Source organism: Branchiostoma lanceolatum, chromosome 7 (genome assembly GCF_035083965.1).
Source record: "Branchiostoma lanceolatum isolate klBraLanc5 chromosome 7, klBraLanc5.hap2, whole genome shotgun sequence".
NCBI lineage: Eukaryota > Metazoa > Chordata > Leptocardii > Amphioxiformes > Branchiostomatidae > Branchiostoma > Branchiostoma lanceolatum.
This window is the reverse complement of record NC_089728.1, coordinates 20,017,547-20,030,931: the sequence shown is the minus strand read 5'-3', so window position 1 is coordinate 20,030,931 and position 13,385 is coordinate 20,017,547. Positions and strand designations below refer to the sequence as shown.

General features: G+C 44.2%; 2 protein-coding genes across 2 annotated transcripts; both read left to right on the top strand.

The window, feature by feature from the left end:
* The first annotated feature begins 1,304 nt into the window (after window positions 1-1,304).
* LOC136438694 (veficolin-1-like) lies at window positions 1,305-4,148 on the top strand. Its single transcript, XM_066433608.1, has 3 exons — window positions 1,305-1,719; window positions 3,266-3,358; window positions 3,895-4,148. The coding sequence occupies exons 1-3, from the start codon at window positions 1,305-1,307 to the stop codon at window positions 4,146-4,148; spliced, it is 762 nt and encodes a 253-aa protein (XP_066289705.1).
* Window positions 4,149-11,161: 7,013 nt separating this feature from the next.
* On the top strand, window positions 11,162-12,971 carry LOC136438693 (fibrinogen-like protein 1). The gene is made up of 3 exons (XM_066433607.1): window positions 11,162-11,252; window positions 11,594-11,810; window positions 12,395-12,971. Exons 1-3 carry the CDS (start codon window positions 11,240-11,242, stop codon window positions 12,969-12,971), a joined length of 807 nt encoding a protein of 268 aa, XP_066289704.1. The 5' UTR covers window positions 11,162-11,239.
* The last annotated feature ends 414 nt before the right edge of the window (window positions 12,972-13,385 follow it).

Below are 13,385 nucleotides of genomic sequence, written 5' to 3'. Positions count from 1 at the left end.
GCCTAAACATACGGACACAAAACTAAATCATAGTAAATGCAGAAGTTGTACCAACTCTGTCAAACAGCTATTTTCATGGATGGACATGTAAGTCCATTCCAGTCAATCTGCTTCGCAAAGCGAAGACCTTGTATGATGTCATCAATTACTGTCTATAACGAAAGTATGAGTGTTTGCCCTTTTCCACACGTGTGCAGGAACTAAATCGTAGGAATGAAAAAGCTGCGTCAACTCTGAGTCTTATTGGTTAAACAGCTATTTTGATGGATTTGCCACGGTTGGTCTATCTCAGTCTATGAATAGTACTATTATCTCCTGGCAAATCAAACACCTTCTGGGGTATCATCATGTACAGTACCACTTTTACAGTCTACGTTTGCATTCTTAGAGTTACTGTACTGTACAAGTGTTTTCTTCCCTTTCGCCCCACATACAGGAGGCGGCTGGACTGTGATCCAGCGGCGGCAGGACGGGTCGGTTCCCTTCAACCGGACCTGGGAGGAGTACAAACAGGGCTTTGGGGACAAGGACGGGGAGTACTGGCTTGGGAACGACAACATCCACCTCCTGACGACGCAGAAAAACTATGCGCTCCGGATCGACATGATGAATTGGGAAAATCAGACGGCTTACGTGGAATACAGCACGTTCAGGTCGGTACTTCTCCTAGTGAGAATTCTGGGCAGACAGCACAGTTAGGAATTTAGTTCCATTGGAAATACATGATATCCTAAGACGCACAGAAAAAAATTGGAAATGCACTTTCCTGAATTTCTATAAATTTGAAAACTCCTGTTTAACACACACAAGGCAAACTTTTAAATAGAACAACTTTTGATCATGGGAAAGTTTAACCCTGCTTGTTCCTGATCTCACGAAAATTGAGTAGCGCTTTACAGGTATGTTGTTCTTGCACAGATAAAATGAACATTCGGTTATACATTTTGTTGTTGCTTTTTTGTCATTTCTTCATTCAACTTTGTTGTTTGGCTCAGGGTCAAAGGCAAATATTCACACAACACAAACATTGGTATATATACTGATTATTGGATATAAGAAAAACGCACATATTTACATCTACAGCTATGATAAACTACATTTCAATTTCTCTCATAGATAGATAGCTAACCACCATTGACCTTTATCAACATTACGTATGGTACTGAAGAAGTTCAAATCATTGTTTATCAACAGCAGCCATACTCTCCTCTTCCCCCTCACCATAACTGTCTCTCCTATTTCTTGGTGCCCAATCCTGTTTTGTTGTTTGAAAGCATTTCTCAGGCCAGAATCAGGAGAAACCCATGTGTGATTTCCTGTCCCCATACAGAGTGTCTGGTGAGTTGGACCAGTACCGGGTGAGAGTTTACGGGTATACAGGCACCGCGGGAGATGAAATTATTCACGACAACAACGGGCAGAGGTTCTCCACTGTGGACAGGGACAATGATGAGTGGAGCGGCGGCCATTGTTCTCAGGTGTACGGGCAGGCCGGCTGGTGGTTTGGGGCCTGCAGCCAATCCGTCCTCAACGGCCGCTACCTGGGCAACTGTGGGAACTCCTGTCCAGCCTATCAAGGTGTGGTGTGGCGCCGCTGGGGTGGTTCGTATGAGTCCATGAAGTCTGTGTCTGTGAAAATCAGGCCAACCGCAGAACCGCAGGATGTAGGTGAGTCCAAGTATCTCAGGGTTCTGATGCTGCAGGTGTTGGGTTTTACAGGTCAGACGTCACAGTTATGTTTTTTTATGGATATAATTGGAAGCTTATCAGGAATGGCAGGAACAGCTGTTCTGAACAACTTGAAATTGGACAAACCCCCTTTATTTGTAACTGGTCACTAGCTAGACCCTTGTAACTTCTGATGGTGTAGAATCTTTAAGATTAAATGGGGGTTATATATAAAAGAAGACTTCTATGAGGCTTGTTTCAGGCCGTCTGCATTTATTGTTTTGTAATCAAGGTTTCCTCACTTAGTTTCATGGAACGTTTGAAAATCGCTACGTCACGTGCAGGCCTCATGTTGGATGATAACCTGGCAGAATACCGCATAAAACTTAGAGTAATCCTATTTGTTAAACCGTGCTTTGTGTGTTCACTTGATAGTTAAAAGTTTAGGCAATTTTGCCTGGCCCAATTACGTCCAGCATTTACTAGTGTTCAAAATCGGCCCATTCACATAAAATGAAATCAGACTGTAACGTTAGCATTGTAAAGAACACTTTGATGAACTTTCTTACAAATTTTAAACGTCTCCCGTAGATATTGACTGGGAGAATATTGTCTGTAGTATTGGCACAATTTGCTCGGCAACAGTCTTCAGGAGGGGAGGTGGTATTCCGTCTGGTCCTGCGGCCTTGCTGGGATAAAGACTAGAGAGCTGTTTGGCTACCCCCTCCACTGAGATGTTAAGGGAGGGGATAGTTGGGGCTATGAGTTCACCAAGGGTAGGAACAGTGGATTTATCCTCCCTGGTAAGCACTGACTCAAACTGGGCCCCCAGTGCATCAGCCTTTTCATTGGGGTCAGATGTTAGTCCCCCTGATGTCTTAGGGCCGATGTGCAGAGTCTTGTCTGTTTGACATAGCTCCAAAAGTCCTCTGCTTAACTCCCTTCCTTAACCTCTTGAATTTTGTTGGCCTTTAGCAAGCCCAACTGATCTCAAGCGTCAAACTGATGGAAGCTTGTTTGTTACTGATGAAATTAGCCGGTAAAGTTCGGCAGCCGCACCCAAGGTCGGACGTCCACAGCCTTGCATTTCGAGTGATGCGGTCGAGCGCTTACATCTAGAAAATGCCTTTTTTGGGGATGTAGCTAAGGACAGTTTGTAATTGCTATAAACAGAGATTTAATGTAGTTAAGCTGTCGGTAATCATTTCGGTATACCTGTATGATTAGTTATTGATTGATTCGCATTATTGTGATTTGTATGATTATTCATACTGCATTCCTATATATCTAATGTACTATATTGTGATGAATATTGTATTTTTATAAATTTGTAGATTATGTAGTACTGGTTAAGTTACACGTTGCAGGTTAAGTTGTCGTTCGTCTGTATTTTTGTGGGTCAGCCGTCAACCAGCGAAAGCTGCCTAGCCTGACCCAAGTAATGACTAGTTTCATTGTTAATAAAGAAAGAAAGAAACAAAGAACTATGTCACACATCAACATTTTATGTAAAGATGCAGTGTTTTAGCTAACGTCAATGAAGATGGTGTGTTTTAGCTAACATTGACTCTTTTCCCTACTATTTACCGTTTCCCAGACTGCGCTGACTATTATGCCTCCGGGCAGACGACTAGTGGAGTCTACACACTCGGCTCCGGTGTACAGGCCTACTGTGACATGGATACAGCTGGTAAATATTGTTTACAGACACGTAAGGATCTGCCTGATACACAGGTGTGCCTTAGATATACACCTGTTTAAGGTTTCAGTTTTCCATTTAGTTAATCAACATCACTCAAGGCGACACCCACTCCCCTAACTCAGCCAAGATAATTACAGACACAGAACTAAATCGCAGAAATGCAGAAGTTGCACCAACTCACTGTTGTTGGTTAAACAGCTACATTTTCATCGATGGCCATGTTATATTCCAGTCAATCTCCTTCGCAAAACGAACACCTTCTATGATGTTATCAATTACAGTCTACAACGTTAGTATGAGTGTTTGCCCTTTTCCACACGTGTGCAGGAACTAAATCGTAGGAATGCAAAAGTTACTTCAACTCTGACTCTTATTGGTTAAACAGCTATTTTGATGGATTACCATACAGGGTTGGTCTATCTCTGTCAGTCGATTATCTCCTCAGCCGAAGCGTACAGTAACTCTTTTACAGTCTACATTTACATTGTGAGTACGAATCTTTGCCCTTTTCCCCACGTGTACAGGAGGCGGCTGGACTGTGATCCAGCGGCGGCAGGACGGGTCGGTTCCCTTCAACCGGACCTGGGAGGAGTACAAACAGGGCTTTGGGGACAAGGACGGGGAGTACTGGCTTGGGAACGACAACATCCACCTCCTGACCATGCAGAAGGACTGTGCGCTGCGGATCGACATATCTGATTGGCAAGGGGAGAGTCGCTACGTGGAATACAGCTCGTTTAGGTTGGTACTACACCTTCTGGGCAGACAGCACATTTAGGGATTTGCTCCCACAGAAAAGTGATATCTTAATGCAAAGAAAACAAGAAAGCTTTTAAAAAAAGCTGGCCATACGACCTCATTTTGGTGGGGATGAAATGGTTGAAGTATAGTTTGTAAAAAGAACTAAATTGCTGTCAGTCAGTTGAATGGATGCACGGGTATACAGTATGGTTGTGTACAACAAAACAGTTTGGGGCAATGGTAATCGGTTGAGTTAAAGTGCAGTGTTAAGTTTTATTCAGTTTTGTGAAGTTTGGTATGAAAGTTTGGTATGAAATAAAATTCTGCTTCGGTGGCAGCTATGGCAGGATTTGGTCAAGTAAGTGCCAAGTCTGCTTCGGTGGCAGCTATGGCAGGGTTTGGTCAAGTAAGTGCCAAGTCTGCTTCGGTGGTAGCTATGGCAGGGTTTGGTCAAGTCAGTGCCAAGTCTGCTCCGGTGGCAGCAATGGCAGGAGAAGTGTTATTCTTAATAAGTTGTATGGCTGTATGGAACACTTCTGGTGGAGTATGCTGAACTTTATTACGTGTAATAAACAAAAAATAATTGACACAAAATAAGTCCAATTTTAATGTTAGCTTAGTTGTGTGTAGTTATCGTTGTCAGGGATGATATTAGTACGGTAGATGTTGCTCTGAAAGAATACCAGAAAAATTCAGTCAGCATAAAATACATAACATCTTAACGTGGGAGTTTAAACCCAACAAAGTTTGACTTGTTTTGTACAGAATCATACCAATCATTCATTTAACATTCCAAACAAGTTGTTCATGGTGTGGTTTGTATATGCACGATAAACATCATCCATGCCATACAATTTCAAACAAAGTTTAGTGCCTTTTGCTGGTATAATAAAGTTGGACCACACAAATCGGCAAACTTACACATGCCTCTGTGGAGCGAACGGATTATGCCCCCTTCCCCTCACTATACACGGGGCGATATAACTTTCCGAACAGATTATACCCCCCGGATTATTTGTTGGACAAAGGAACGAAAGGAAGTACAGTGTATCATTACTCATGAGAACGCACATGTCGTAACGTTATGATTCACCAAATCATGATTAGGAATTAGTTTTTCAGCTTGCAATCCGTGATCAAGCGTGACATAGTTTGGGAGTCTACTAGTGCAGTCATATTTTTACGTTTTTATTTCCTTGAACTACCAATTGCAAATGAAAGGCTCCATGAATTCTACACAAACCTGGTATCTTATGGAGACATGTAGGTGGTCGGAAAATGCCTGACTCACCGTTCAAAATAGCCCTGAAATCCGGACGCGGCCATCCATGTTACAGCCTCTAGTATTCGATCTCACGAATATGCTAAGGAATCTGATCTGAGCCTCAAATTTCACGAATATGTACATGCCCTTCCGCCGTACAACAGTCATGCTTAGCGAACTCTTCCGTCACCAGACATATCCCAGTGTTGTACAAGCAAGACATGTTTAACGATTTATGTTCATTACAAAACATAAACTTTTAAAGGAAAACTGTATATTGTTTTATCACATCGTTTGCATTGTTGAATATTAATTTACATTGTAACTTTTTGCAACCGTGCAGCATTTTCTATGTTGGGCCCACAGAAGAAAGTGTACAGGCCGTGCCGTGCTGTTTGGAAGCTATGAATAGACGACCATGCAGTCTAAGTCACGGTCGTATGGAAAAAATTAGAAATTTTCAAACTTTCTTCCTAAATTTCTATATTTTGAAAACTACAGCTGTCCTACTTGCAAGCTACAAGGAAGCTCTACAAACAACTGTAGTACTGGAAGTCCACTGCTGCGTCAGTAGTCTGGACACTCTGCAGCTGCAATCAGTCTTCAATTCTTTGTCCGGTTCATTGCAATATTCTTAACTCCTGAAGTTTTCCTTCAGTCCGTAACGGTCCTAGTCCTCTTTCCTTTAGGTCTGCCCTTAGTAGACTTCCGTTGTACATGTAGTTGTCGAGTGTTCGCCTTGTACACGGTAGGACGTGAGTTCGAACCCCGGCCGGGTCAAACCAAAGACTCTAAAAATGGTACATACTGCTTTCTCTGCTTATGACTCAGCATTTGGGAAAGAGTATGGTAGTTAAACACACACATCACTACCAGCAGACTAGCCAACTGCTGTAGTGACTTGCACAAGTGTGTGATGGGCGCCTATGCGTCTTTTCAACACGCCCGGGTCACTTAGTAGACTCAGTAAGTTCTTAAAGACTCACGTCTTTCTTTTCTGGATCTGTATGTATGATGATATGGATCCTGTCAAGGCGAAGTCCAAAGCCTGTTATGCAGGTGTGTCAGTCAGCATTCTTATACTGAGAATCTTTAAGTTAGAATGTGTCGGAACATGGACCACCCAGCATGTTGCACTTTTGGTGACAGCAAGCTGGTGTTGCATCATTATACAGACTCTGAGCTTTATTTGAGGTCAAACTATTTGGCCATCAATGCCCTGTGATTGTTCGTAAACCTGCGTTTCAGCTTGTCTATCGCTGTTTGCAGAGCTGCCCAGCTGTTTCATTTTTTAATTGATACATGTGGTGTTGTACAACTGTAGCCTTTTCTCCAATGGAATTCTTTTAAACAGAACAACTTTTGATCAACCTGGGAAAGTTTAACCCTGCCAGTTTCTCATCTCACCAAAATTGTGCCACGCTTTATGCTAAATGTTCTTGCGCATATTAAATGAACATTCTGTTATATTTTGTTGTTGCTTTTTCCCCCCCAATGGAATTCTGAATGTGGAAGTGTAGCAGTAAGTAAAATGCACGTTAAGCGACTCCATGGTGACATAAGTACACTGTCACAATGTCTTTCTTTACCATTTTTCTTGTACTGTTGCACATTTTCAGGGAAACGACTTTTGCCTATTTTGACCCAAAAGTTGGCTACCCTATGTTATACTTACACAAGCACGTACAGAACAACCACACAGTGTAGCCTCAGATCACTTCAGTCCTGCCTCTCTGACTAAAAACTTACATGTGACTTTTTATCATTACCACTAAATGACACAATATTGTGTCATTTATTCATTTGTTGTTTGGCTCATGGTCAAAGGCCCATATTTACGCAACACAAACACCGTGTAGTACTACACGGATGATCGGATATAAAAGGAACGCACATGTCTACATCTACTATATGGCCTCCGTCGGTCAGTTTTGACAATGGTAAAATCCTAGTTCACAACAGCCCTACAGCATTGACGGTGGCTAAACAGCCCTAAACGAGAATGACAGTTTCTGCCACAAAAATCAGATCTGTAAGCTGACTCAGTTCTGTTGCAAAGCTCTTTTCTGCGGATCCGCTTTTGTTCTGAGATGCACATTAGTCTGGCTTCTCCTGATTTGACCTGTCTGAACAGTGTGCATCTCCATCTGGAAGTTCACTTGCAGGGTCCTCCCAGTGCTCCGTATCAATATCTAGAGCCTTCAAGTCCCTCTTGCAGACTTCTTTTCTACAGACATGTTTTTTGCTTCTCTTTCCTGAGATCAGTTCTCCGTAGAGAAGGTCTTTGGGGATTCGACCATCCTTTATGCAAATTTGGACGTGCCACTGGCCTAGCTAGCAAAGTCTACACTACCTGAGCAGGGTGAGCATGGTAGGGAGGCCGTGGCAGGACAGCGCTTCGTGTTCGTCACTTTGTCCTTCCATGATATGCCAAGGATACACCTCGTGTAAAAGGCGCCGTGGATCCGAGGTATGTGAAGTGGTTCACAGCCTTCAGTTCATAGTCACCAATGGTGATGGCTGGAGGTGCCTCTACATCCTGACCCAGCACTTCTGTCTTCCTAAGGCTGATGATCAGACCAAAGTCCTTGCATGGCCTGGAGAAGCGATCCATCAAGGACTGGAGCCCCTGCTCTGTTTGAGCTGCAAGTCCGGCGTCATCAGCGAACAGTAGATCTCTGATCAGAGCTTCCCTTACCTTTGTTTTGGCCTTGAGGCGGTTGAGGTTGAAGAGTCTGCCGTCGGATCTTGTGCGGAGGTAAATTCCTTCTGTTGCTGTTCCAAAGGCTTGCTTCAGCTGGAGCAGGGCGAAGAAGATCCCGAACAGCGTGGGAGCCAGTACGCAGCCTTGTTTTACACCGCCACGTATGTCAAATGGCTCAGACAGGTTGCCACTGTACAGTACAGCTGTCCCCTTCATGTTGGTGTGGAAGGATTCGATGAGGCTCTGTAGACATCTGGATATAAAATGAATGCACGTGTCTACATCTACAGCAGCTATGATAAACTACATAATAAAACACCACTATACTCTCACCTAGGACCGACATGCTGACAGCAATGTTGTTAGAAATGGCTCAATGATGAATACATGTGTGGCCTGATTAAGAATATCTCAAAGTCTTACTTTTATTATCTTCTTCTTCAATTTCTCCCTCAGACAAATAGCTAAGCACCATTGACCCATTAACATTATTATGGCATGCGGCAATGAAGAAGTTCACAAATCATAATTGTTTAACAACAGCAGCCATACTCTCCTCTTCCCCGTCAGCTACCATTTCTGGCTCTCTCCTTTTCGTGGTGCCCAATCCTTTTGTTGCTGTTGTTTGAAAGCATTTCTCAGGCCAGAAGTAGGAGAAACTCATAACTAATGTGTGAAATCCTGTCCCCATCCAGGGTGTCCGGTGAGTATGATGGGTACTACCTCAGAATTTCAGGGTATTCAGGCAACGCAGGAGACTCCTTGATGAGCAACAACAGGCGCAGTTTCTCCACTGTGGACAGGGGCAATGATAGGAGTTGTTCTCAGATGCGCGGACAGGCCGGCGGGTGGTTTGGCTCCAGCTGCGGCTCCTCCAACATCAATGGCCGTTACCTGGGCAACTGTGGGAACTCCTGTCCGAACTGGCAAGGTGTGGTGTGGGGCCACTGGAGAGGTGGGCGTTACTCCCTGAAGTCTGCGTCTATGAAAATCAGGCCAACAGTTACTGCGGAACCGCAGCTGAGCACTGCAGAACCACAGGTCACCGCAGAACTGCAGGTCACACCTGCAGAACCACAGGTCACCACTGCAGAACCGCAGGTCACCACTGCAGAACCGCATGTCACCACTGCAGAACCGCAGGTCACCACTGCAGAACCGCAGGTCACCACTGCAGAACCCAAGGTCACCACTGCAGAACCGCAGGTCACCACTACAGAACCGCAGGTCACCACTGCAGAACCCCAGGTCACCACTGCAGAACCGCAGGTCACCACTGCAGAACCACAGGTCACCACTGCAGAACCGCAGGTCAGCACTGCAGAACCACATGTCACCGCAGAACTGCAGGTCACACCTGCAGAACCACAGGTCACCACTGCAGAGCCCCAGGTCACCAATGCAGAATCCCAGGTCACCACTGCAGAACCGCAGGTCACCACAGTGACTGCAGAACCGCAGTTCACCACTGAAGTCACACCTGTGTCAGCCAGGACTGCTCCTCCTGCAGGTGAGGTTTTACAGCTCTAACATCACAGTTATGTTGGGCAGACCAGGGTACAGAATGGCAATAGCATTATGATATTATTGACAAACATGATATACATGTAGTACAAATATCACACTTTGCCAGAAGTTCCCTTACAGATAAAAAATCCTAAGGCAAGTGCTTTTAGTTAGGATTTTTCATCCGTAAGGGAACTTCTGGCAAAGTATGATATTTGTACTATGTCAAGTTTGTAGTTTAGTAGTGCATGATTGTATAATATGGATAATTGGACGCTATAAGGAATGACAGGAACAGCTGTTCTACCACTTAAAAGTGGACAAACCCCCTGTCTTTGCAACTGGTCATTAACTAAAGGTTCAAACAAACAAAGTTTCAAACAAACAAACTAGGCCCTTGTGACTTTATGATGGTGTACATGTAGAATCTTTAAGATTAAATGGGGGTAATGTATTTTTTATGCGGCTTGTTTCAGCCCATATACATACATTTTTTGTGTAATCATCAGTCGACGTGCTAATAACAGTTTCCTATTGCTGAACTGTGTTATTTGCCCTTAAAGGAGTCCTAAACTCCAGAAGGCGGTCTTATTTTCCACTAGATTATGTATCAATCAATCATACATAATCAGCCGACTTTGTACAGAATTCCGCTTGTGGTGAATTACACAAGGTGTGTTCTTTAAAACAATATGATACTAACTAAACCCCTTCAGACCCTACCGGTGTATTCCCTATGCGTAAAAGTACATTTTTAAACGTGGATATTTTCGGCGTAAATGAGGGTGGTTATTAGCACAATAACAAGGCCAATTGTTGATAAGATATAAAAGAACACATAGCAAGACGAGTTTTTCTTAACCACCCTGACATTCTTTTTGTAATCTAACTTTTGTCAGGCATTGTCAGGCACGTTGTAAAAAACACATAGGCTGAGGGTCACCTGAGGAATTTGGTAGAATACTGAATGCTTTTGGATGCGCATGGGACTAGTGGGTACTTTATCGTGTACTGTAAAAAATATTCATTTCTACTTCCTAAAATTACCATCCATTGGAAAATAACTCCCCCCTCTGGAGTTTAGGACTCCTTTAAAGAATGTTTTTTATTGGTCAGAAATTACCCGCAATGGCAGCCTTTCTAGCGCTGAATTGATGCAGGGTTTACAGGTTTCACATTATACACAACATATACATATACATATCTTATCCACACTTGCATTATATGGAATTGTTGCAAGGGTCTGGTCGGCTGCCATTTGGCGCCACCAGGTGACCTCAATGCGACCTTCCCCAACCGAAGTCAGGTACCCATTTACACCTGGGTGGAGTGAGGAAAGTCGTGTAAAGTGCCTTTCCCAAGGGCACAGGATCGGTGACATGACAGGATTCGAACTCGGGACCTCTTGGTTCTGAGTCGAACGCTCTGCCGTTGCGCCACACGACCCCACAACACAGTTGTTAACGTTTCCACCATTGTGCTACAAACTATGTCACACGTCGTCATTTCCTATGAAGATGCGACAATGTTTTATCTCACATTGACTCTGCTCCCTGCTACTTACCGTTTCCCAGACTGCGCTGACTATTATGCCTCCGGACAGACGACCAGTGGAGTCTACACACTTAGCTCCGGGGTACAGGCCTACTGTGACATGGATACAGCAGGTATTTTTGCATAAACATGGATCTGGCATATATACACACGTGTGTTGTAAATATACACCTGTTTGAATTCCGCATTAAACAAGATCACACAAGGCAACACCCTCTCCCTTCCCCAACTCGGCCAAAACACATACACGACAAAACTACGTAAACCGTACAAATCAATTTAATGCAAAAGGTGCACCAACTCTCTTATTGGTTCAACACCTGATTTGATGCATGGTTGGGCTACTCCAGTCATTTAGTCTCTTCCAAACGAACACCTTGTGTGATGTTATCAAGATGAAAACTTCTGTCTAAAACGTAAGAATGAGTGATTGTCCTTTTCCCCACGTGTACAGGAGGCGGCTGGACTGTGATCCAGCGGCGGCAGGATGGGTCGGTTCCCTTCAACCGGAACTGGGAGGAGTACAAACAGGGCTTTGGGGACGTGAACGGGGAGTACTGGCTGGGGAACGACAACATCCACCTCCTGACCCAAGAGAAGAACTACACGCTCCGCATCGACATGATGGGCTGGGACAACCAGACGCGCTTCGCGGAATACAGCACGTTCAGGTTCGTACTCCTCCTAGAGAGAATTCTGGGCAGACAGCACAGTAAGGAAGTCCCATGGAAATTTTTATGATAAAATGTACTGAATGAAGACCTGGGAAAAAGCACTCATTCCTAAAACCTCCTGTTCTACTGGCAAACCACAAGGGTATAGCTGGCAGCCCGCCAGGTAGAGTAACATTGAGTAACACACAACCGTCAGGTAACATTTGCTGGACATTGCTGTCGAGCCCAGCAGGAAATATTTCTGTCCGTCCTTCTAATGATTAAACCAAGAGGCCGAGTGCATTGCAGAAGTTTGACTTTTACTGAAACTTAGCAAAAATTAGGCTTGATAGGGCAATGTGGAGTGATGTATGTAAATGTGTACCTCTACTTCTTCAGTCCCAGCTGAACAGGCCGATAGAAATGCAGCCTCGCACACAAATCAAGCTGTTTCCTGACCATTTTCCAGCCAGCTAGGGCAAGAATCAAACATAACTTAAAGACCATGTCTCCTCACTGTTTTTATTTCCATAATAAGCATTTTCTCAGGCCAAAATTACAAATTCAATTACCAATGTGTGTGATTTCATGTCCCCATGCAGGGTGTCCGATGAATTGGATCAGTACAAGCTGTACATTTCCGGTTACGCAGGCAATGCCGGAGACTCCTTGTTTTACCTTCAAGTTGGCTCCAACATTGGGCACAGGTTCTCCACTGTGGACAGGGACAATGACTACACCGACTACAATCATTGTTCTCAGCTGCATGGACAGGCCGGCTGGTGGTATAGGGGCTGCACCGCTGCTGTCCTCAACGGCCACTACCTGGGCAACTGTGGGACCTCCTGTCCAAGGTATCAAGGTGTGGTGTGGAACCACTGGAGAGGCCCTAATTACTCCCTGAAGTCCGTGTCTATGAAAATCAGGCCAACTGAAGAACTGCAGGTCACCACTGAGACACCCCAGGTCACCACTGCAGAACCCCAGGTCACCACTGCAGAACCTCAGGTCACCACTGCAGAACCGCAGGTCACCACTGAAGTCACACCTGTGGCAGTCACACCTGCTCCTCCTGCAGGTGAGTCCGAGTATCTCAGGGTTCTGATGCTGCACCTGTTGGGTCTTACAGGTCTGACGTCACAGTTATGTTTGGCAGACCAGGGCACAGAATGGCAATAGTATTATGATATTATCGATAGTGCCTTAGGATTTTTTCTGTAAGGGAACTTCTGGCAAAGTGTGACATGTACTATATCAAGTTTGTAGTTTAGTAGTGTATGTAAAATATGAATGATTGGAAGCTATAAGAAATGGCAAGAACAGCTGTTCTACCACTTAAAAGTGGACAAACCCCATTTCTTTGCAACTGGTCATTAACTAGACCCTTGTGACTTTATGATGGTGTACATGTAGAATCCTTAAGATTAAATGGGGGTTATGTATTTTTTATGCCGCTTGTTTCAGCCCATATATAATACATTTTTTGTGTAATAACAGTTTCCTATTGCCTGAACTGTGTTATTTGCCCTTCAGCAACACATTTGTTAACGTTTCCACCATTGTGCTACAAACTAATGTTATCACACGTCGACA